Below are 24170 nucleotides of genomic sequence, written 5' to 3' on the forward strand. Positions count from 1 at the left end.
GGGGTGGTAAAGGATAGAGTCCAGCTGTGTTACTTATCCCCTGCTGGATGGAAATGACATCCAGTAACACCCGTCAGAATGCAGCTAATTACACCCCTGCTTTCACGGAGTGCCTGGTGGAGGCGCTTGCTCCTACCTAGCCACTAGCAGGGACATCCATCGGTATTTTTTACATTCACTCGCCTTTCCTCGTATTGTTGTCCCCAGCGGTGACAGTCTCTAGTGTGTGTCGCTGTGTATTTACCAAAATCCTAAAAAATTGCCCGTGTTATAAATAAACACTTTCTATTAAGAAAAGCTATAGCTGTAAATGCAGTTATTCACCACTTGTGCTGCACTCAATAAAAAACCTCATTCCTCCCCCCCCCCCCATGGAAATAGTGTTTTTCAGTGCGTTTAAATGATCATTTAGGAATGTGAAAAAGTGACCAGTGTTTACTGTAATGTTGTTAAGGCTGGATGTAGTCTTGTTGAATTAGAATTTAATAATTTATAAATCAGGTGAGAGAAACTGTTACTAAATTTACAGCAGAGAAGTGTGGGTAAAGTGTCTTGCTGACAGAATGATCCTGCAGTTTGAGTGATCTGCTGTGGTCTTTGTCCGTTAATGTTCTTAGCAATTCCATTTTGAGACTGTGTACAAATATTTCTGGGGAAATGGTTAGATTTTTTTAATAGTTACATTTGACAAGGAGATGAAATTTTTTTTAATTAGGCAAAATAGGAATAACGGATCTAGAATGTGTGTCATTTTTTGTTATTTCCAGAGTCCTGCTGACAAAACATAACTTTTTGTTTTTGTATATTTTGAGGGACTCTACTCTCCCCTTACTTAAGAATCACAAATTGGTTTGTTGAAGTGAAAGTATATAACCATTTCTCCATATAATTTGTCTGACTTTCCCATGCAACTTCTATGGCGCCTTGATGCCATGGTTATGTTGGCTTCTGTTTCAGTTGGTAAATAACATCTGTTTCAAGTATAGAAGTGTGTTGCTCATAGCCTATTAAATGTAGGATGTATTATTTGGGACGATAATGAAGCCACACCTGAAGAAAAATTTAGTTGATGAAATAAGAATTGTTTTTAGATGCCAGCTTCACTGTCCAATATCAAGGGATTCCTCTTGGTTCCTTGAAGAAGTTATGTATTTTATATTTTCAGTAGACTTTGTGTGTGTGTGTGTGTGTACACGCGCGCACACACACACAATAATTTTTCACATATTAAAGTTGAGAGGGTTTCATTTAACAACCCTCATTTTACATAATTTTTAAAAAATCATACTTATAAAGTATTGTGCATAATAACAAAAATTCAAATAATGTTGATTTAAATTATTTATGAATCAGATCAGTCCCCAAATATTTTAACAAAATGAGAACTTCAAGGTGTACTGCAGGTTGCAAAATCAACTCCCATTAGCAATAGTAGTCCTTTAGATAATTGGAATCAATGGACATTGAGTGCTCTCAGGACCTTCCAAAAACATGCTGCAAGACCCTGATCCTGGAAACATTTACACACATTTAACTGGAACAGGTATGGAGAAGGGCTACTAGGATGATCTGAGGAATGGAAAGCTTGTCTTATGAAAGGAGACTCAAGGAGCTTGGCTTGTTTAGCCTAACTAAAAGAAGGTTGAGGGGAGATACGATTGCTCTCTATAAATATATCAGAGGGATAAATACCGGAGAGGGAGAGGAATTATTTAAGCCCAGTACCAATGTGGACACAAGAACAAATGGATATAAATTGGTCATTGGGAAGTTTAGACTTGAAATTAGACAAAGGTTTCTAATCATCAGAGGAGTGAAGTTTTGGAATAGCCTTCCAAGGGAAGCAGTGGGGGCAAAAGATCTATCTGGCTTTAAGATTAGTTTATGGAGGAGATGGTATGATGGGATAACATGATTTTGGTAATTAATTGATCTTTAAATATTCATGGTAAATAGGCTTAATGGCCTGTGATGGGATGTTAGATGGGGTGGGATCTGAGTTACTACAGGAAATTCTTTCCTGGGTATCTGACTGGTGAATCTTGCCCATATGCTCAGGGTTCAGCTGATCGCCATATTTGGGGTCGGGAAGGAATTTTCCTCCAGGGCAGATTGGAAGAGGCCCTGGAGGTTTTTCGCCTTCCTCTGCAACATGGGGCACGGGTCACTTGCTGGAGGATTCTCTGCTCCTTGAAGTCTTTAAACCACGATTTGAGAACTTCAGTAGCTCAGACATAGGTGAGAGGTTTTTCGCTGGAGTGGGTGGGTGAGATTCTGTGGCCTACATTGTGCAGGAGGTCAGGCTAGATGATCATAATGGTCCCTTCTGACCTTAGTATCTATGAATCTGTGACTACTCTGAGTAACTCTACTGCTTAAAGTTGAACATGTGTAAGTGTTTGCTGGATCTGGAGCTAAATCTTTTTTCTTAAATCTGTTCTTTCCACTTCACTGAGAGAATGTGGTATAACTTTTTTGTCAGAGAAGGCAAGCCTGGTAAAAATCAAGAATTTGGTTGTTGAGAGGCGGTAGCTATATTAACAGGTGAGTCCCCCATTTGACATAGTGCTGTCTACACGGGAGTTAGGTCAATATAACTGCATTGCTCATGGAGGTGGATTTTCAACATCCCGAGTGACGTAGTTACACCAACATAATTTGCTAGTGTAGACCAAACCTAGTGAACTTTCTTTGGTTTTAAAGAATAGCAGTATATTTTAGTGAACTTAATGTTTCCACAAAACACCCACCTTTCTTTATCGATAGTAAACTGAATTTTATTTCTGTTTTTATTTGCCCTATAAAATAGTTGAGACTTTAATATTAAAATTCATTATTATTTTTCAGCTCCTAGAAGTGTTCGTGGTGCTTTGTGAAAACAAGTAAAAGAGATTTTGTGATCCAAAAAGCTTATGATCTAAGGCTTTGATCCTGCAGACACATCTACACAGGCATACTCCCGGACCTCTGTGAAGTTCCATAGACATCAACTGATCTTGATGGATACACATGTGTCTACATGTGTGGATCTGATTGCAGAATCAGTGCCTAAATGTAGACATGATTTAACAAGTGAGGGCCATAGACAAAATAGGGAGAGGACGGACAAGAATTACAATAGTACCATGAAGCTACTTCATAATGCCTATATGTAAATTGATGGACCATCTCTCTTTGATGTCAGAAGTGGGTTCCTAGGAGGGATGTGAATGAGGAGAAGGAGGTAGCTCTTGACAAACTCATTTAATCTTTACCTGTTTTCATCCACTGGGAATGTATTTATAATGTGTGTTTTCCTTCAGTAGGGATATGTCCTCAGCACCAACCACTCCTCCGTCAGTGGATAAAGTAGACGGATTTTCTCGGAAGTCCGTCAGAAAAGCCAGACAGAAGAGGTCACAAAGCTCCTCCCAGTTTAGGTCTCAGGGCAAGCCTATTGAATTAACTCCTCTGCCTTTTCTAAAAGGTAAGGCTCAAGATCAGTTGTATGATTAAAATATTTTTATTTTACAGCAGAATCTAAATTGTGCTAAAAAGTATTGTAAGAAATTTGAGGGGGGAATTTGACATGTGAGTGAGAAACAGTTCATGCCATATTAATATTTATTAAGCTAAAAAAAATTGGCATCTGTTAATATATTAAAAATGAAAACTTGCATCTATGAATGGATATGTGTTTACTGTTTGCAATACTTGTGGAAGTTCTGAATTCTAATATTAACAGAACCATTGCTGGCAGTCTGAAGGCACGCAAGCTTTTTGCACATATTTTAGGTTATCAACCCTTAACGTTTAATCCAATGTGGCAATAGTTTTTAAATGAGAAGATGATTCATTAGCAGATGTGAACGATATTAATTTAGCATTGAATTCTGTGATTTGCAAAGCACTTTCTGCAGGGAGCTAAGTGCTCTCAACTCCCACTGATTTTTAGTACAAGTCTGGGGGACAGAGCAGCTCTTAGAATCATGTCCTTGCAGGGAAAAGGATGTATGTATTTTCATTTTGTCATTCATTCAGCCTTCCAAAACTGTTATTGAAGAGGCTTAGGTGGTCAAATGCAGATTTCTAGGTTATCTCATTCTACTTTTTGTTTACAAGTGAAGAAAATAAGTACAGTTAACTAAAGTTTAATATTAGAGTTGATCATTGTGTTAGTTGATATTGAAGTTCATAATTCTGGACATTATCAAGAGCTAGTAGGTTTAGGCCTATCACCTTTGTTTTGTTTTGCAGATATGTACATTTTCTACATCCCTTCTCTCTACTTGTCTGATACTTTTGTGTTTAGTCAAAGTATTTAAATATGTAAAGGACCTGCTCTGACTAGAGTCCTGCCACCCTGCTTGCTCGCAAGAATGGAGTAGACACATGAAAAATACACACATCTATATGCATCTATCAATTGAGAGAAAACCAGGTTGCCTGAATTTTTGTTAGTGGATTACTCAGTGGAGTTGTCATTTTTGTAACATGTCTGAGAACTTTTTTTGTGGAGCTACTAGAATTTTTAACATCAGGAGCCAAATAACTTTTTAAAAATATCATTTTAATTGTAGGTTAAATTTTCGGCCTGTCATCCCTGACGCTTTCTTTTTGAAATACCTATGACTCTGGTTCATAAAGAAGGACAATTTGCCCTTTGGTTAATTTGACTAAATTTTGGAAATTAAATTGATTTACATTTCATATAAAAATGAGCAAACTGTTGCTACAACTGTTATTAATTATTTGTATTGCAGTGGCTCCTAGTGATTCATTCAAGGAATACATGAGGCACTTTATGCACATATAACGAAAATTTGGTCCCTGCTATCTAAGGCTCCAACCCTGCAAACACTTACACACATTCTTAACTTGACTACCATGAGTATACCCATTGAAATCAATGAGGTTACTTATGCTGGTCAAGTTAAGAATGTGTGTAAGTGTTTGCAGGGTTGGGGTTTAACTATTACTGCAAGAGACAGTGTGTGAATACGACAAACATGGAGCACTAAATATCAGAGAGAATTAAGATTAGTATAATAAGCAGTTGTTACAGTGCCCTGGCTTACAAACTGAAGATTTGATCTTGTAAGTTATTTCTCATTGATTTCATGGGAGGCCCTTCATGCTGACACAAGGGTCCACCTGTGGTGATTCATTTGTGGGATTTGGACCTAATACTGCTGCTTCGGATAAGTTATATCTATTGAAGAGACACCATAAAATTCACACTTTTTCTATAATATACTTTACCTATTATTGTTACCAGTAATACCCAATATTACTGAAGCTGAAGGAGTGAAAAATATGAATATATATTTAACTTATGCATTGCCAACCCTTTGTGTATAGTCAGTTTCACTGTTTCCCTTGGATAGGCTGTTAGGTCCCAATTCTGCAAATTCTTTGGCTTGTCTTTAACTTGAAACATAAGGATATTCCATGGACTTCAGTAAATTTCGTAATTTACTTAATTAATTGACTTTTGTTTGTATGGTTCTCTCAGATAGGAATAAGAACATTAATAAGAGCATGTGATTCAAGATATTGGTAAATTTTATGGATTCCTAATTGGCAGGGGTGGCCAAACTTACTGACCCTCTGAGCCACATAGACAATCTTCAGAAGTTCGAGAGCTGGGGCATGCCTGCTGGGGCTTCAGCCATGAGCCCTGACAGGTGGGAGACCCTCCCTTCTTCCCCCCCTTCCCCCCCCCCCGCTGCCAGAGGTGATGCATGGGGGAAGGCACAAGGGGGTAAAGTGTCGTCATCGTTTCTCTCTCTCTCCCCCCCTCCGATTTTTGCCAGGGTTTTTTGGTCCGCTTGGTCACATGGTGACGTCAGGCTCCCTCCTTTCAAGGCAGCTGGTGGAGCCGGCAAGCTAGAAGTTGCAGCAGTGGGGAGAGGCAGTGGCAAACAGCTGGGAGCTGCCCGGGGAGATGCTGCTTTTTCTGCAGCCTGTCCACGCAGAGCTAATACCTGGGAGCTTCAGGGAAGGGCCACTGAGGGCATAGGCACTGACTCCGTGGGTGCTCCGGGGCTAGAGCACCCATGGGGAAAAATATGATGGGTGCTCAGCACCCACTGACAGCCATGTGGATAAGCTCCTCTCCCTCCCCCCCCCCAGCACCTGCCGGCAGCCCCACAGGTCAGCACCTCCTCTCCCTCCCAGCGCCTCCTGAGGGGGCGTGATTCAAGCTCTTCGGGGTGGGGATGGAATGACCTTTAAATTGTGCCCCCCCATTCTCAGCAGGCACCAGTCATCTGTGGCAGAAGCCCCTAACCCCACCACCCTGCCGTAGGGTAGAAGCCTGGGCTCCCCCTCACCCCGGTCTGATTCTCCCGGTGGAGAATTGGGGGGCGTTGGGGGCTCCGCAAGCTGCACTTTAGCTGTAAAAGAGCTGCATATGGCTCATGAGCCACAGTTTGACCACCCAGATAGTATAGTGTAGGTTTTGACTACCTTAAAGGCTGCCTTTTTGCCTTTTAAAAGGGGCTGTTGAGATTGTCAGAGCTGACAGTCCCCCTACATTTGGGAGTTTGTGGGAGAGCAGTCTCAATGGAGAGGCCTCATCTCTGGAATTTATATTCCCGTCTCAATCCAGTAGTCCAACAACACAGCTTTGCTTTGTTGACCTTCAAGTTTTGTCTGTTTAATCATGAAATAATTGGTTTTGCTTGTCTGGTGTGTGATTTTTTTTCATTGTTTATGTGGTTTTTGTTTGGAGATTATTTTGTTTTAATTAACGTTGGTTTGCCTCACACATTGTGTTTGTTGTCTTGTAAACATATCTAGAAGTAGATCAATATGGGTGCAAGTTACAAAGGAGGAGTTGGTGGGAAGGAGGTAAAAAAATATACTGTATATATATTTTCAATATCAAGCACCAAAACCTAACCAAAATGCTGCTAGACTTTCCAGACTGTTTCCAGTGCTGCTTTATACTTGTATGTGCGCTTAAGGATGTGCTGAGTGGCGTGCACTGAAATTGAATAGGAAAAGAATGTACTGCACACTGTTTTTTCTGTCATAAAAACATGTCTAGTTTCATTGAGTAAAGCAATTGATTTCTTAGGGAAGATGAGATAAGTGACAGGTGTGAAATTTTTAAATTCAAACCGTTTTGTATTATCAGGACAAATGTAAAGTACGTCAGGAATAAACATCCCCCTCCCCCACCCTGTTCCATATTCTTTGATACCTTAGTATAATTCTGTTTGCCTGTTCTTTGTTTTTCCAAGGGCAAGTCTACACTTAAAATGCTGCAGCTGCACTGCCTTAGTGCTTCGGGGAAGATGCTACTACACTGACAGGAGAGCTTCTCCTATTGGCGTAGTTAATCCATCTCTGCGAGAGGCGGTAGCTGTGTCAATGGGAGAAGCCCTTCTATTGACATAGTGCTGTCTGCCCCATGGATTAGGTCAGTATAACTGCATCACCCAGGGGTGTGGATTTCACAGAATATCAGGGTTGGAAGGGACCTCAGGAGATCATCTCGTCCAACCCCCTGCTCAAAGCAGGACCAATCCCCAATTTTTGCCCCAGATCCCTAAATGACCCCCTCAAGGACTGAACTCACAACCCTGGGTTTAGCAGGCCAATGCTCAAACCACTGAGCTATCCCTCCCTCCCCTTTTCACACCCCTGAGAGGCGTAGTTATACCAATGTAAGTTTATAATGTAAACCTAGTCTAAAACTATTTCACATTTAGGCTGACAAGAAATTTCAGCTCAAAGGTTAATTTTAATTTTGGAAAAGTTTTTTACTTTTCCCAAAACAGAGGGAAAGTCCTCCTTCACCAATCGCTTTGCTACTGCAATATTATGAAATGTATTGAGGTACTAATACGTTTTATTAAATTGTTTAATACCATGGAAACTATTTCTATAACAGCAAAAAGGAAGCACTGTCTCCAAAGGGAACATTTTGTTGCATGTTCTGTTATATATATGATTTATTGTTTTCTTTATCGGTCAAGTTTTATTATGATCTTCTTATAAAAGCCTATCTTTAGGCTAAGCGCTGAAGGTCTTACTGAGGCAAAAATCCCATCAACTTCAATGGGAGCTTTGCCTGAGTAAGGACTGTGGGATGTGGTCTTTGGTTTTTCCAAGTACAATTACATTTGATCTCGTCTTTGTCTTATCATAAGACTATTATTTATCTTCCCTCATTATTATGTCATAATTATAGGCTCCAATCCTGCAACCCAAAATCAGGTTTATATTTATTATTATTACATAGTGAAAAGTGAAACCCTTAACTCTTACATTAGTAGTTCTGTTGATTTCATTAGGAATGGATTACTTTGCATTTATATGGTACTTTTCACTTTAGTTATTTGGAATGCTGTACAAATGTCAATACCATTAATAAATCCAAGATCACACAGTGCAGTATTGGCACAATTGGGAATAGAGCGCAGAACTCCTGACTTACAGTCCTGTGATCTCTCCATTAGACAACCTTCTTACATAATCATAAAAACTTGGGATTTAGTTGCGCTTTTCGTCTTCAAATGCTAACTAAGATATCTGTCCTGCAGTTGGATCTACACAGGTGGAACCTTGGGACCCTTTCAGAGGCTCATTGACTTTAGTGGTCTCCTTGTGGGCAGAAAGGTCCATCTACGTGCATAGAGTTCAGGATTGGGGCCATAATCCTTGTTTTACCCTGTGAGGGAGGCAGGTATTATCCCATATCTTAAACTTTTATAGTTTTATTTTAAATACTTGTAAACATTACTTCATGGTTTTCTCCAAATCCGTGGTGAAACTCCATCCATTTTCTTCCATTTTCCTGCGCTCTTGTTACTGCATATGCATTGTTTAAATTGAATTTTTGCATTTGTAGATCTGATGGTTATGGAATGCCTTTTTAAAAAATGTCTTTAGCTATCTCCAAAATTTGTGTGCTTTTGGAACGTTCCATAAGTGAACTAAATTCCCTATTTTTGAAACATTTAATATTTGTCTGTTGACTGGGTGTGCTTCTTGCTCTCAAAAGCACTATAGTTCATATCACCCTAAAAATAAAGCTTTGAGGCTTCTTCTATTTTAATTTATTTTCTTTTTGCTGTCATGATATCTTGCAAAAACATTAGGTGAAAGGTTAAAAATGGAAGTTAATTGTGAGTGATATGAAGAAATGAACATCCACAGAAATGATGTAATTTTCTTCCATATCTCTGGTAACATTAAATGTGTGTTTAATTTTTTTCCTTTATTTCATTTTCCATTATGTGTTCACAGATAAATAGGTAGTATAATGGGATACTCAATATATTGACTGGTTTAAGTTGCTGTGTATTGAGGAGATCACCCATTCTGTTTTCTTCATTAGAAACTGTATTCTTTTTGAGAAGATGCTAAGATCGATGGCACCTTTCCTTAGGTGTGTGTGTGGTTGTTGGTTTTTTTTAAGATGAAAGGTAACTCATATTCACCTAGTCTCTTCCCTCAAATCTTTGTTCTTTTCTTGGACCCATTCTTTCAAAGACTTAGTTGTGTATAACTTCACATGTGAGTAGTTCAGTTGACTCCAATGGGATGTTAATAGGAGTGTTTAAAGAATTAGGGTCTTAGTGAGTGACAGGTTAATACTGATAACCTTAACATAAGCAAATGTCCACACTTATTACTTCATCTTTATTTTGGGGGAAGCCCTGTCCTTATCTTAGAGCAAAGATACAAGAGAACTCATAGATTGGTCAGAGGAAATAACCTCTACCCTTGTTGGCTGTCTCTAGTCTATAGGGGAATGATTGGTGATTCCAGATATAGAAGAGGGGGCAGCATTTGCCCCTTAATAAATTGCCTATAACTAAGTATTAAGTAGGTGGAGTAGTAAAGGTGTGTAGTGTATTTCCCCCTCCCCCCCAGTACTATTATAAATATCAGCTCCGGATAGGTTTTGAACCACTGGCCTTTTCTAGTGTGCATACACATTTTCAAATTTGTATGTTGTCATATATGGCTGTTTAATGAAGCAGCAGGTGTTTCAGCCTTACATAGACTGTATGAATCTCCGTCATTCTGTGGTATTCTTTGTACTATGTAATTGATTAGCTTTCTGTTCTGTTTGCATTGCTTGCAAAGTAATTATGATTTAATAGTCCTGTTTTTAAAAAGCCTTTTTACTTTTTTGTGCTACGTTCTTAATTCTTAATTATATTGGTATATCTTACTATTTTTAAGTCACTATTGATTTCTTGAAAATATTGGGCAAAATTCTTCTCTGCAATCCATGTAGTGGGTCTTAATTGTGATTTTCTTTTTAGAATATCAAGTGCGTACACATGGAGCACTCTTACTAATATCAGTTTTGTGCATATAAGGAGCACAATCTACTTGTGTTGGGATCTTCCTGGAGAACTGGAGAGGAGAGATGCTTTCTAAATGTTTTCCAGCAATTTTAAAACAAAAAGTAGAAGTAACAGCTTTGGCTGTACAGCATTATTGTTTGTATTGCTGGCTTCTTTGTGCTAGTTATTCTGTAAACACATAGGAGGAGATGGTCCCTGCCTTGAGGAGCTTGCAGTGTAATTTTACATAAGTAAGGCTACGTTTATGTCACAGAGGTAATGGAAGTCACGGGTTCCGTGACTTCCAGAGACCTCCATACCATTCTCTGCTTCAGCCCGAGGGGCTGCTGGACTCCAGAGCTGGCAGGCAGCAGGACCCTGGCAGTGACAGGTGACAGGCGGCCCCCTGTAAGGTTCCAGTGACAGGTGACAGACTTCTGAGGGGGCCTCAGGGTTCCAGCGATGGGCAACAGCCTTTTGTGAGGGGGCTTGGGGGAGAGAACACCTTGGGCTAGCAGCTCTCAGTGTTCCGTTTTCTCTTTGGGAAATATGGTCTCTCTGCAGCTCCCAGTCACCGTGGGTGGAGGGGGGGCCCCCCATAAGTTTCCAGCTGCCACGGGCAGAGGGGAAACCCCACAGCTCCCAGCTCAAAAGTATTGAGTTGTTGTAGTTTTAAAAAAATTATTTTGGTTCCTGACTTAGCTGTCATCACTAGTTGACTGGTATTTTGTAAGAAGTGGGGATTGAGGGATGATGGGAAAGTGTAAGGTCAATATATTCCCAGTGTTAAAATATTCACTTTCAGGTCTGATCTCCCAATTAGAATGTTTAATTATATTCCCTAATACAAAATTGTTTTCAGAAAAATGTCTGATGTTGACAGGGTATGATCAAAAAATAGTTCGAAGTTGTATATTAGCTAGAGAACTGGTTTGTTTTCAGATTTTGATTAAAACAGTGAAATGTACATAACATTTGCATTCTTATTCCCTTATCTATTTTATGTTGTTTGTTGTAAACTGTAGTTAGATATAAGTGTTATAGTTTGTTAAGCTGTGGCAGGGAAATGTAATTCTTAAATAACTCTTTTTCCATATGCTCAGGAACAGCTCACAGGAGAAATAATATCTTTTGCCTTGCAGTGTACTTAAAACTAGACTGCCTTGCAATGTATTTAAAACTAGACTTAAACCAGTGAAGGAAAGTGTAAGGCACATTCTTCTGTGCTACTGAAACTCATTTTGCCCTGGGGGAGGGGAACAACTTTAAAGGTGTCATAAAGCTTGTGGGCAAGCTTATCAGTTCACATAGTGGAGAGATGTAAATAGTGGGGTCTCTCAAGGATCTGTACTGGGACCAGAGCTGTTCAACACATTCATAAATGATCTGGAAAATGGGGTAAACAATGAGATGGCTGGAACCACCTTTTGCAGGAGATAAAAAATTAATCAAGATAGTTAAGTTCAAAGCTGATTGTGAAGATTTACAAAGGATTCACACTAAATAGGGTGACTGGCAGATGAAATATAATTTTGATAAATGCAAAGTAATGCATATTGGAAAAAATAATCCCAGCTATACATACAAAATGATGGGTTCTAAATTAACTGTTACCACTCAGGAACGAGATCTTGTAGTCACTGGATAGTTCTCGCAAAACATGCGCTCAGTGTGCAGTGGCAGTCAAACAAGCTAACAGACTGTTAGGAACCATTAGAAAAGGTATAGATAATAAAACAGAAAATTTAATAATACCCCTATATAAGTCCATGGTATGCACACACCTTGAATATTGCATGCAGTATTAAAAAAGGTTTCAGAGTAGCAGCCGTGTTAGTCTGTATTCGCAAAAAGAAAAGGAGTACTTGTGGCACCTTAGAGACTAACAAATTTATTTGAGCATAAGCTTTCGTGAGCTACAGCTCACTTCATCGGATCTTTTAGTATTAAAAAAGATATACTAGAATTGGAAAAGGTACAGAGAAGGGCAACAAAAGTGATTAGGAGTGTGGAACAGAAAGACTGGGACTTTTTAGCTTGGAAAAGAGACAACGAAGGGGGGATTCGATAGAGATCTATAAAATCATGAAATGTATGGAGAAAGTGAATAGGGAAGTGTTATTTACCCCTTCACAAACACAATAATGGGGGCGAGGGGTCACCCACTGAAATTAATAGCTAGTAGGCTTAAAACAAATATAAGGAAGTATTAATTTACACAGTGCATAGTCAACCTGTGGAACTCATCACCCTTGGGATGTTGTAAAGGCCTAAAGTATAACTGGGTTCAAAAAAGAATCGGTAAGTTCATGGAGAATAAGTCCATCTATGGCTATTGGCCAAGATGGTTAGGGACACAATTCCATGCTCTGCATGTCCCTAAACCTCTGATTGCCAGAAGCTGGGACTGGACGAGAGGGGATGGATTACTTGTTGATTGCCTGTTGTGTTTATTCTCTCTGAGACACCTGATATTGGCCATTGTCGGAAGATGTTGGGCTGGATAGACCATCGGTCTGACCCAGTATGGCCTTTCTTATGGTCTAAGGTGACCTGCAAAGGTTTTTAGGAATGTGTTTGTGTCCTTCACTTCTTTATGATGCATGAAAAACACCTGAAAGATATGATGATGGTTTTCTTTAAAACTTTTTTTTTGCGGGAGTATGTGTTTGAAATTTTGTCTTTCTTGGTTTTGCTGAAGAATCTTGTGGATGTCTTAGAGGTATATATTGTGAGTTCTGACAATACACTATCCACCGCCATCCAAAAGAGTGATCTAACTGCTTTGTGTCACTCCATCCTGGCCCTTTTTCTGTCACTAGGGATCTCTGCCTCATTTGCACTGCCATAGATCAAGTTTAACGCTGGTTTGATTTCTTGTTTCTTACTGTATATGCGGATACCAGAACTGTTGTATTTTCAGGTTTTAAAATACTGGTTGCAATCTGGTTCTGTATGTGTGTTGCTTTCAGGGTTATGTAAGTATTGTTTTGCAGGTTATATTCTATTAGAAAGGGTACTGTGGGTTGGATATACAGCACTGTAAAATCAACTAGTATTTGGAATAGCTTGGAAATTGGATCAGAAATGAATCAAGGTCAGGGAGATGTAATATTTCTACTTTCCTTTTACACAGATGCTCTAAGCATCGAATGAGAATACATAAACTTCTATTTAGTTTTCTCTAGAAATAGTTTAGATTCTCTTCACTCAGGATGTTTTTAAAATTTCTGCAATATGTCTTAGATATGTTGTGAATGATCTTTTTGTAAAGAGACTGATCTCTCCAAGAAGTATTGTACAGTTTTAATTTTGAACAGTTAACTCTTGTGGTTAATATGGTAACTTATATTTTCCATTTGTTCAGTTCCATTTGTTTCCGGTTGCAAAGTTTGAAAAACCTGTTCTTACAACCCGATAAAATTTAGCCAATGCAGCAAACTTAATTTAATTTTGAGGGCTACATGCTATAGATGGGAGGCTTATTATCAGAGATTTTTCAAACGGTATTTTAGGGTTAGGCTAGTGTTTGAGGAGCAGACTTAGGTTTTCAATTAGACTAGCTGGTCTATGTGGAAAACATTCCTCAATTGGAGGATTAATACAGTTATCTTTCCCATCTTCAATTTTCCTTGTCAGGCCCTCCACCCCTCCTTTCTTTTTATTACTTTTCTCCTTACCTTCCTCCACTTTTCTTTCCCCCCTCTTTTTCTGTCCTCTGTGGGCTGTAGTGTTTTTGAAGCCACTAGAGGGTGCTATGTTCTCTTGCATGTTAACAATAGCATTCCAGACTATGAAGTGAGCTGTAGCTCACGAAAGCTTATGCTCTAATAAATTTGTTAGTCTCTAAGGTGCCACAAGTACTCCTTTTCTTTTTGCGAATACAGACTAACACGGCTGCTACTCTGAAACCTGTGATTCCAGACTATGAATGCTTGAGATGAGTTGGCAGGGGTTCTCAAAACTTCATTGCATTGCAACCTACTTCCGACAACAAAAATTACTACACGATCCCAGTGCCCTTTATTACTCTAGATTCTAGAATGAGGGCTGGCATTAGGGGACGATAATCAGGGCAATTGCCTATGGCCCCATTCCAGAGGGGACCAAGTGAAGCTAAGTTGCTCATGTGTTGGCTTCAGTCCCGGATGGTGGGGCTCGGGCTTCAGCTTCTGCCCCTGGTGGCAGGATGTCTAACAACAGCCCTGGTGACGCCATTAAAAGAAACTCGCAACACACTTTGGGTTAGAGTGATCCTTCCAATCACAGTCAATCCTTCCAATCATAGTCAATAAAATTAGCTACTTGAGTAAGACAAAATAGTCTGTTCTTCCTCTTACTGAGGTCCACAGATCTGGTACAGTGATTCTTTCAGTCTGCTTTCACCTGCTTTGGAGGCTGGACCAGATGTATCAGACCCTTTCAGGAAGGGATTTGTCTGTCCCTCTGAAGAGTACACTAGTTTCATTCTGCCTTCATAGCATCAGTTAGGCAGTTCCAGACTTCTCCATGGCAGAGCTTCTTCCCCCTTTCCTCTTTAATAGAATAATTTACCCACTCATTTCTTGAGATTGTTTGTTTATTGGCAGAGAGAATAGATGCATTCTTTCCCTGGTGCTGAGACACAGGTGGCTGAAGCCCCTGCTTATCCACATGAAGTGCAGAATGGTGAACAAAGCATGGAAGAGGGAAATGCAAAAACATGTGCCTCTCACTACTTCCCTAATAGAGTGCCTGTGTCCACTATTGGCAGAAACCAGTCCCTTCACAGGCAATTCCTTCTGGGCAGTGATCACTCCAGTTACTTCCGCAGGGCAAGGAAAGGCCCAGGTGGCTGCAGAGGAGAAGGTGCAGCTGAGGAAGTGGTCACTAGTTCCCCCTGAGGGGAGCAGTGCCAGAAGAGTGTCCCTAATGCTTTGGGAAAGTTCACGGGTTTGTGGCTGAGCCATAACTGTGGAACATGGAACAGCTGAACAATTGCCTCAGACTGTGGATGGAAGACAGTGCGTGAACCAGAGAAATTGTGGTAAGGGGTCTTATAAATAGACCTGTCTGCTCCCTTATACCCTCACTTCCTTCCACTGTACCAGGGCTTTGTTTAGCCCTTATTTTTGTTAGCCCTAAACCAAATGGGGTTTCCCTTGCAGCAGGCTTCTTCAGGATACCCACTAAACTTGCTGGGTTTGAGATAGTTCTTAGCAGGGAAAACAAACTGCAGTGAACCCCTTAATCTTACAGTAATGAGCACGTGGGATCTTTCCTCTGGGTCAGGCCTAAACTGGGGCCCTTCTGCTGTCAGGAGAAGATTTGGACGCTTGATTCTATCTCAGGAATAGCCACAGGGAGTCCTGGCAAGAAAAGGCCTCTCAGAAGAAAAGAGAAGTGAAACCGCTGATCATCAATTGGATTGCAGAGGGAATTTTCTCTGTACCCTTCAGACTTGGAAGAAACTAAAAATACCCCAAGAAAACAGCCTCTGAACACGCATCCAAACTATCAGGTTTTTCCTATTTCCAGAGAAAGTGCTGGAAAATTAGAAGCATACATACACAGATGTGTTCCTCCTTCTTGTTCTCTGTAAGTCTTGGAGCCTGATTGTGCTGAGCATACCAGGGCCATCAAGAATACAGACATGCCCAAGAAACAGAGACATGGTGCAGCTCATTCCTTGATCTAGGAGAAGTGCCTTAAGAGAGAAAATTTCAGGGCAAACTATTCCAGACAATATATTGTATGTACTTATTCATAAACTGAATATTTTTGATAAAAAAGTGAAGCATCAAAGAGTGGGGGTTGGCTTATAAATGGGTCTACATCAAAATTTGATGATTTAAAACTCTATGGAATTATTGAATTGAACATCTAATACATTGTCGTTTTGTTTACCTGAAGCGTCCACAGTCATGGAGCCCTTCAGCTCCCTGTGGCCGTGGTTTGCCGTTCCCAGCCAATGGTGCCACTTCCTGCATTTCCCATTGTCTGGGTATGGCAAACCGTGGCCACTGGGAGCTGAGGGACTCCGTTCCTGTGAAGGCTCCAGGTAGACAAAACGTCCAGGCCCGCTAGCGGCTTACCCTAATGGGCCAGGAGCCAAAGTTTGCCAACCCCCTGAAATATAGGATTGGTTTATGAAAGGGTCATACAGTTTTTGCTATTTTTACCTATCCATCGGGGGGGGTGGCTTATTAACGAACAGGCCAATGAACGAGTATATACGGTACTTTAAAACTTTTTTTTTAAAAAAGGCTGTTAGCCCCCTCCTTTCTTTCTCTCTAGATGAGTTCCTGAAAAGAGATAGGAAGTTCAAGAGAGAATGTAATGAAATAATATGAAAGTATTTCCCTTCATGTTTCAAACTGTACATCCCTTTAAATACAACCATCATGAATGCTGGGAATACGTAGGGAAAAAAGGCTAAGCAGATTAATAAAGAGGTTTTGTAATTTCTATCAGTCTACCTATCTACACTGCTCTTCCCTCTTTCAGAAAGGAAAAAGACATTTCCTTTGCAGAAGCTTTCCTAATCAAGGATCCTACAGTTAGGAGGGTTGCTGTGACCCCTCAGAAGAAATTACAAGGTGACCTCAGTTGACCTCAGAGCATCACTGTTCTTTTGCCCAGTCGATCCTAGTATGAACAGGCACTTACATGGCCCCTATCACTGTAGTATTTGAGTGTCTCATAATGTACACCCTATATTTGTCCTCACAACATGCCTGTGAAGTAGGGTAGTGCTTCATCCCGTGTGTGTGTGTGTGTGTGTGTGTGTGTGTGTGTGTGCTAAGACACTGAGAGACTAAGTGACTTGCCGAAGGTCACACACACACAAAGTTTGTGATGAAACAGGAAACTGACCTGATTCTCCAAACAAATTTGAAAAACACTGAAATTCAAGACAGGCTTTGAAGGCAACCATGTGCAGAGCTAACTTTTCTGTGTTGATGGATTTGAAGAGGATTGTTTACCTGTACATCCTATTCTACAAACCCTTAGCAAGTTCCTCTATTTTGTCTTTGTATGGCATTATTTCCAATAAAAATCTTGCCCTTTGGAGTGGTCACAGTTCCCAGGGTGTTCATAAAGGTGCTTGTGGCCTTCAGACAGGAAGAAGCCCATGTATACCTTCCCTGGATGAATTGCTAAACTGAACCCAGTCCAGAGACAAAGCATTACAGACAACCAGCATGCAGCTTAGATCCTGGCGGATAGCTCTTCATGCCAGATGACTTATGCCAGTTGATTTCTTACTTCAGAGTAGAGTTAGGCGTCCTACATTTAAGGTTTCAGAGTAGCAGCCGTGTTAGTCTGTATTCGCAAAAAGAAAAGGAGTACTTGTGGCACCTTAGAGACTAACAAATTTATTTGAGCATAAGCTTTCGTGAGCTACAGCTCACTTCATCGGATGCATTTGGTGCAATCTCCCCACTGTATTTTCCACCAAATGCATCCGATGAAGTGAGCTGTAGCTCACGAAAGCTTATGCTCAAATAAATTTGTTAGTCTCTACATTTTAGGGAAGAGGCAAGAGGGCTCTTATGGGAAATCAGCAATAGAGAGATCTTAGTACAGTCTCTTCTGTTTGTCTTAAGAATGATGGTGTCACATTTATATACACAGCAGAGTGTCCAAGCCACATGGACATTTAGCTTACCCAAACAATAATAAGGCAACACCTTTAAAGTTTAGAAAAATGCTATATGCCCCACAGTAAATATATGAAGAAAATGCCCCCCATGAAGTATCAATGCAAACACACACACTTATTCTTTTATCATCTTTTCAGCACTTCCTTCTCTGTCCTGCAATTCAAACAAAGTCAGCATGCAGAAGCAGGAGTGGATGTTCTAGCACAAATCCAGCAGCTTTCCAAGGAAGAGTTTGGGCGTGGAGGAGAGGAGAAGCTCCTGTGTTTTCATAACTCACCAAGAATGGTTGCAGGCCCCACTCCTTCCATTGTTGTCAGGGAATGTACTGCTGGGTGAGGGTTTTGAAGATCTTGGAGGCAGTAGCAGTCATAGTGCCCCTGGGGGCATTTGGCTAGTGAAAAGGGAGGGTAGTCCTGCTACCATTGCCTGCTCAGAGCATTTGGAGATTGCGGACTTGGGAGCTAGCCTAGGTGTGAGAAGAATAAGAACTGCCAGGCCAGGCATCTGATCATCCACATCAAATGTAGTTGAGGGACGCTGTGGTTGATTGAGGAATATCAAGTTGCAATGGGGGAGGTTTAGATTGGATATTAGGAAAAACTTTTTCACTAAGAGGGTGGTGAAACACTGGAATGCGTTACCTAGGGAGGTGGTAGAATCTCCTTCCTTAGAGGTTTTTAAGGTCAGGCTTGACAAAGCCCTGGCTGGGATGATTTAACTGGGACTTGGTCCTGCTTTGAGCAGGGGGTTGGACTAGATGACCTTCTGGGGTCCCTTCCAACCCTGATATTCTATGATTCTATGATTCTATGTGTGGGATCAGGAGTTGCAAGCCTGTAAATGCTGTTTACTGTCTGGTGCAAGACATTTAGCTTGCCTGTAATGGCAATTAAATCCACATGGGCAACCATGTGTTGAGGCAGAAGAGGGTGCAAGAACACTTTTGAGAAGGAATCTTCCTGCAAATCAAATTGGGATATAGCAATCAATTACCATTTAAAAAAAAAAGAAAAAGAAAAAGCTATTAAATGATGCCCAAACAAAACAAAAGCAAAACCACCACCCTATATTGATTGGTTGGCATTTTGAGATCCCACTGATGCTTTATTTCCTACATTATTTTAATTTATGGAGTATTTTTATTAGCTGTGATGTCTGAGGTAGACCCCACCCCATCCTATCGCCCTTCTCATGGATGATTTGAACACACAAGAGGATTTTGACCTTCATCTCCATTTCTCTAAAACTGGTTAGTTTTGAACTGAATCTGTGGTCTCCATGCAGTGGCCTGCAGTTTGGCTTGCCAAGTTGCCACTTTGTCATCCTATTTCCATTGGTAACTTTTGAATATTGATCTTCTGTTCTTTCATGGCTTGCTTTCCCTCACTCAATATCAGTTTTCATCTGTGTAGAAGGAGGCCTTCAGTTTTGTAGGGCAGGACCACATAGTCTTTGATTCACTCCTTTACGATCAGATCTGCCAAGTTTGTTGTATGGCTAGATTTCTTGAGGTCAGGGATTTGGCAGGTGACACTCCATCTCCTTTAGGACATAGGTCCAAATGGATTTGACGTCCCGTTCATCAGCTGGCAGAGCGATTCACTATCTTGCTTTCCTGTTCCCTCCCACTTTTTTTTTCTCCTCATGCGGACTAAAAGAACTAATGCCAGGAGGCCAGATGCTGAAGCATAAGGGACATTTCATGCAACTTTTTTGTCCAGGTATATGTGACTTTCAGATGTGGGGGAGTTAATGTAGTCAATTAGGTTATCTCTGAATTGAAAAGTGATTGTGGGGCATGACAGCCAAGATCTAGGCTAGCAGCCTGTGTGGTGGTAGGTCCTATGAGCAGCGTCAGAAACCCTTTTTTTCAGCAGGGTAGTTATTGGTGTTGGTGTGAGCTCAGGAGGAATAAAACTGTAAAGGAAGGGGCGGGGAGAGGGGGCGGTTTGAGAAAAGAGCCCCAGCTGAGGAAAAAACCAAGGGGTTAAAAAGAGAGCGGTTCCTAATGTCTAAAAAGCCACAGAATGAAGCCGAGAAGATTACCACAAAATGTTATGATACAGTAGCATCTTGCAACATTGTGTGGTGGAGAGTGGGGCTGGAAGGCACCATCTTCTGTTTGGCATGGCCATTTCATCAACTGCTCTGTGTCCCAGTTGGCTAATCCAAGAGCCTGTTGCAGGAACCTGGATTTACCCAGTGACAGACCTCTTCGTCTTAGAGACTGGTTCCACAGGGCAGCACAGAGATATGGCCCTCTCTCTCACTGTTTCCCTGCACTCCCACTTGGCAGTGAAAGTTGGTGTTCCTTAACATGTCTATCAGGGTTCCCACTCTAGTGAGGCAAGTTAAGAGCATTTCTGACCCACTTTCCCCAAGCATGCAACTCCTCCACTTGTAACATCCATTTAAACCTCTGAGAGAGGTGCTTTCTTATACTTCATGTCCATTGGTGCAGCCTTAGTGGCTGTCACATTCATTAGAAATGTCACCTCACTAACATTCAACACAAACTATTCATCTTTGCATTTAAGGCCTTTCATGACATATTCTCACCCTATCGCCTATCTTTTATATTCTGTCAAGGTTTTGACTCCCACTTCTACTATGCCAATGATGCTAGCCTTCATCACTCATATGTTAAAATTTCAAACAAACGCCTTTTGCTTTCTGTCATGCCACCTCCTCTGCATGGGAAGAGATCTCTGTAAACATATGTAAAGTCACCTCATTGTCTTTTCAGTCCCCTCCTTAAAACTCTCCTTTGCTGTGGTGCCTGCAAAAAACTTGACACTACTTAAGCAGCTTGTGTGCTGTGACTGCTTCTTACCATGCTAACTAGGATTGTTTCATTATTTCCTTATGCTCCCCTGTTTGTTTGTGTCTGCCTGCAGTATATTGTTTTAGGGCTATCTACACTAGAAGTGCTACAGCAGTGCATCTGCAGCACTGTAGTGCGTCTAGTGAAGATGCTCTGTGTTGATGGGAGAGAACTCTCCTGTCGGCATAATAAAACCATATCCCTGAGAGGTGGTAGCTTTCCTGCCAAGATAGTGTTGTCCGCCCTGGCGCTTGGGTCAGTGTAACTTACATCACTTGGGATGTGGCGTATGCACACCCCTGAGTGACATAGTTTATACTAACATAAACTGTAGTGTAGAGAAGACCTTATACTTGGATGGAAAGCTCTTTGGAGCAGGAGAAGTTTGCTGTTTGTTTGTACAGTCTAGCATGGTGGGACCATGATTGAGGTCCCAAAGTGCTCCTGTAGTACACATTATTAATAATAAGTGTGTTGGAGCTGAATCTGTAGAGATTCAATGCCGTCCCTTCCTGTGGCAGTTCTGAGACTCTGTCAAGTTGCAGAAATCTCTAGTTTGATACTAAAAGGGGAAAAAAACCTCATTTTGAGCAGAAGCTTCTTAATTTATTTTAAGAGCCACTGCAGGATTAAAGTCTCCTCTATAAAGCCCTCATTTCCTTGAGCTGCTTAAGAAACAAAATGTATAACATAAAATAAACCAACAAAAAGTACATATGGTTTGAAGTTTCCTCTTGAAGGAATGGAGAACAGTTTTTCCTCTGCCAACCCTCAGTCCTTCAATCCAACTGGCCTGTTTTATATAAATTTCAGTAAATTAGCTGCAGCTGCCCTGCCCTGCCCTCATCCCTCAAGCTCATGAGAGGATTCTTCTGTATATATGCTTCCTCCTCCAGACCGATGTCTCCTCATTTTGGTAGAGAAACCTTGGTGGGGGTTCAAAGAGAAAGGCGATGAAGATCTCTGTATGAGGCTCGTGGAATCTGTACTGCCAGTCACACGTCCATGTGTACAAGTTAGCCCTCAAAGCTGATTCTGTTTTTCATGAGGTCCACACCATCTTTCCCAGAAGCAGGAGATTGTTGCTATATTTCCAATCCAAACCATTGTGTTGTCCAAAGGTGAAGCTATGTCACGTTCTGGATTTACACAGAGCTCTCAGGATGTACACAATTGCACAAACTCTTATGTAAATCTAACTCCTCTGTGCTTTATTGTCTTTCACATTGTTTAGAGTTATTTCAGTAATGGTGAAGTGTACTGAACCTTCTTGGTAGTAACAAGCAGAGGTGAAAGCGTTTTCAAATAAATATTACATTTGAAGATAATTGTGACAAGCTGCAGACCCGCTCCTGGTTCTACACTTCCTCCAACATTCACACAGGTAAGGACACACCCAGCTGCAGTTACATGCTGGTTCTCTGATCAGCCGTTGTATGAACCAAAAATAGAGAGGCTATAGCCAAAATAACCACCATCTTAGGACCCCCCCCACTGGAATATAAACCCCAAATTATACCATCTTGCACTGCATGGGGAACTGTAGAGCATAAGCTCATAGTGTTCACCCCTCCCTCAATGTGGAGAGGAAATGCAACAGCTCACTGCGCTAAGATTCCCAAGCACTTCACTCCAAACTTACTGATTTAGATTAAAACATAAAATAAGTTTAACTACAAAAGATAGATTTTTAAGTGATAGCAAACAGATCAAAGCAGATTACCTAGTAAATAAACAAAAACGCAAACTAAACTTAACATACTAGAAAGATAGGATTTGAATTAACAGTCTCTCACCCTGACTGATGATACAAGCAGGCTGAAGATTCTTAAGGCACAATCTACACTGCTTTGCAGCTTGGAATCCCCAGGTTTTCATACACAGGCTAGAAATGTCTTTAGGCTGGGTTCAGCACTTTCCCCGTTCAGTCTTTGTTCCTCGGGTGCTTTCAGGAGTCCTCTTGTGTGGGGAGTGAAGAACAACAGATGATGTCACTCCCTGCCTTATACAGCTTTAGCATGTGGCGGGAATCCTTTTGTCCCAGACTCAGTTTGTGGAAAAACACTGACATCCCAAGATGGAGTCATGTGGCCTGGTTACATGCCCTTGCATACTGTACTGAGTCATAGCAGCCATTACTTACAGACTGTCTAGAACATTCACAGGAAGGTTAAGTTCTTCCAGGATCCATTGTGTTTGCTGATGGGCCATCAGTACTGTCTGGCTTCTTCATTGTTATACCAGAAAGGCTAGTTGTGGATGTCACCCAGAGTAAGCATGATTGAAATACAGATATATAGTCAGTATTCCTAACTTTAGATACAAAAATGATACATGCATACAAATGAGATAATCATATTCAGAAAATCATAACTTTTTTAATGACACCACTCCAAGACCTGACAACTTGTACTAGCATCAGGCTGTGTTAGGAATTGCTTTTAGTTGCCTTTCTGATAATTGGCTTACAGCAGTGTTGCCAAATATACAGTCTTGTCAGGCTAAGCCAGACTCTTATTGAGAGAAGGAAAATGGAGAGGCATAGGAAAGACAAGAAATAAATCGGGGGATGGAAAAGAACACGTTGGGATGAGGGGAAACAAAGTCTCACATCCCAGGTTGGTATTCAGGATTAAGCTGGAGCCAATGGAAGTGGTGGTGTCCTCTTGGTCCTTCTCTAGCCCAGTCTGCTCAGGACATCTCCCAGGATTAGGATGAAGAAGGCACAATGGTGTCTTGTTGGATCCTGGGTTCCTAGGAGACTGTGGAAGTAGCAGCCATGATGGTAAAGCTCGCTCTTTCCTGTTCTCATGGAATCCTAGAAATGTAGGGCTGGAAGGGACCTTGAGAGGTCATTAGGTTCAGCCCCCTGCGCACAGTCTTTTGTCTCTGTTAGCCAGTGATGTTTACCTCAAAAGTATAGTCTTTTAAGGACTTCAAATGGGATGCTGGGTGGAATAGCCCATCATCTCTCTATTTTGTCTCCCAATTAGGCCTAATTTCTAAGACCCAAATTTGGTTAATTAATTTTCCTACACTACTCTTGTTTATGAAACATGATCTTAATGCTATCCTTGAGTTATAACAGTGGTCCTTTTTGTTTGGACTGACTTAGTCTTTGTCTCTCTTTTGCTCCTTTTCTCATCCATATTCACATGTTACATGTGATTGGAACATTTTCTAAGCTTTTGTCCACATTCCCACAGTTGAGCTCACAATTTAGGGTAAATTTGTAGGGTTAGTTATGAAAGCAGGACTTTAACAGGACAAGAAGTAATTGGCTTAATCTGCAACAAGAGAGACTTAGGTTAGGTATTAGGAAAAACATTTTAACTATAAGGATCGTTAAGTGCTGGAATAGGCTCTCACGTGAGGTTGTGAAATCCCTGTCGTATGTTTTTAAGAAGA

General features: G+C 40.9%; 1 protein-coding gene across 14 annotated transcripts in view; it reads left to right on the forward strand.

Moving 5' to 3' along the window:
• The window catches only part of PPP2R5E (protein phosphatase 2 regulatory subunit B'epsilon), a 101150-nt gene that overhangs the window by 239 nt on the left and 76741 nt on the right, over positions 1-24170 (forward strand). For 9 of the 14 annotated variants that reach the window (XR_006282229.1, XM_038405811.2, XM_043516987.1 and 6 more), the window contains exon 2: positions 3303-3466. Coding sequence is in view for 13 of the 14 variants with exons in the window: in XM_038405811.2 (XP_038261739.1) it covers positions 3310-3466 (157 nt within the window). In the remaining variant the exon portion in view is untranslated. Of the gene's footprint in view, positions 1-3070; positions 3224-3302; positions 3467-24170 lie in introns of those variants that run through there. The other 5 variants (XM_038405812.2, XM_043516983.1, XM_043516984.1 and 2 more) reach the window with 2 other exon arrangements.

The sequence above is a fragment of the Dermochelys coriacea genome, chromosome 6 (assembly GCF_009764565.3).
Source record: "Dermochelys coriacea isolate rDerCor1 chromosome 6, rDerCor1.pri.v4, whole genome shotgun sequence".
Lineage (NCBI taxonomy): Eukaryota > Metazoa > Chordata > Testudines > Dermochelyidae > Dermochelys > Dermochelys coriacea.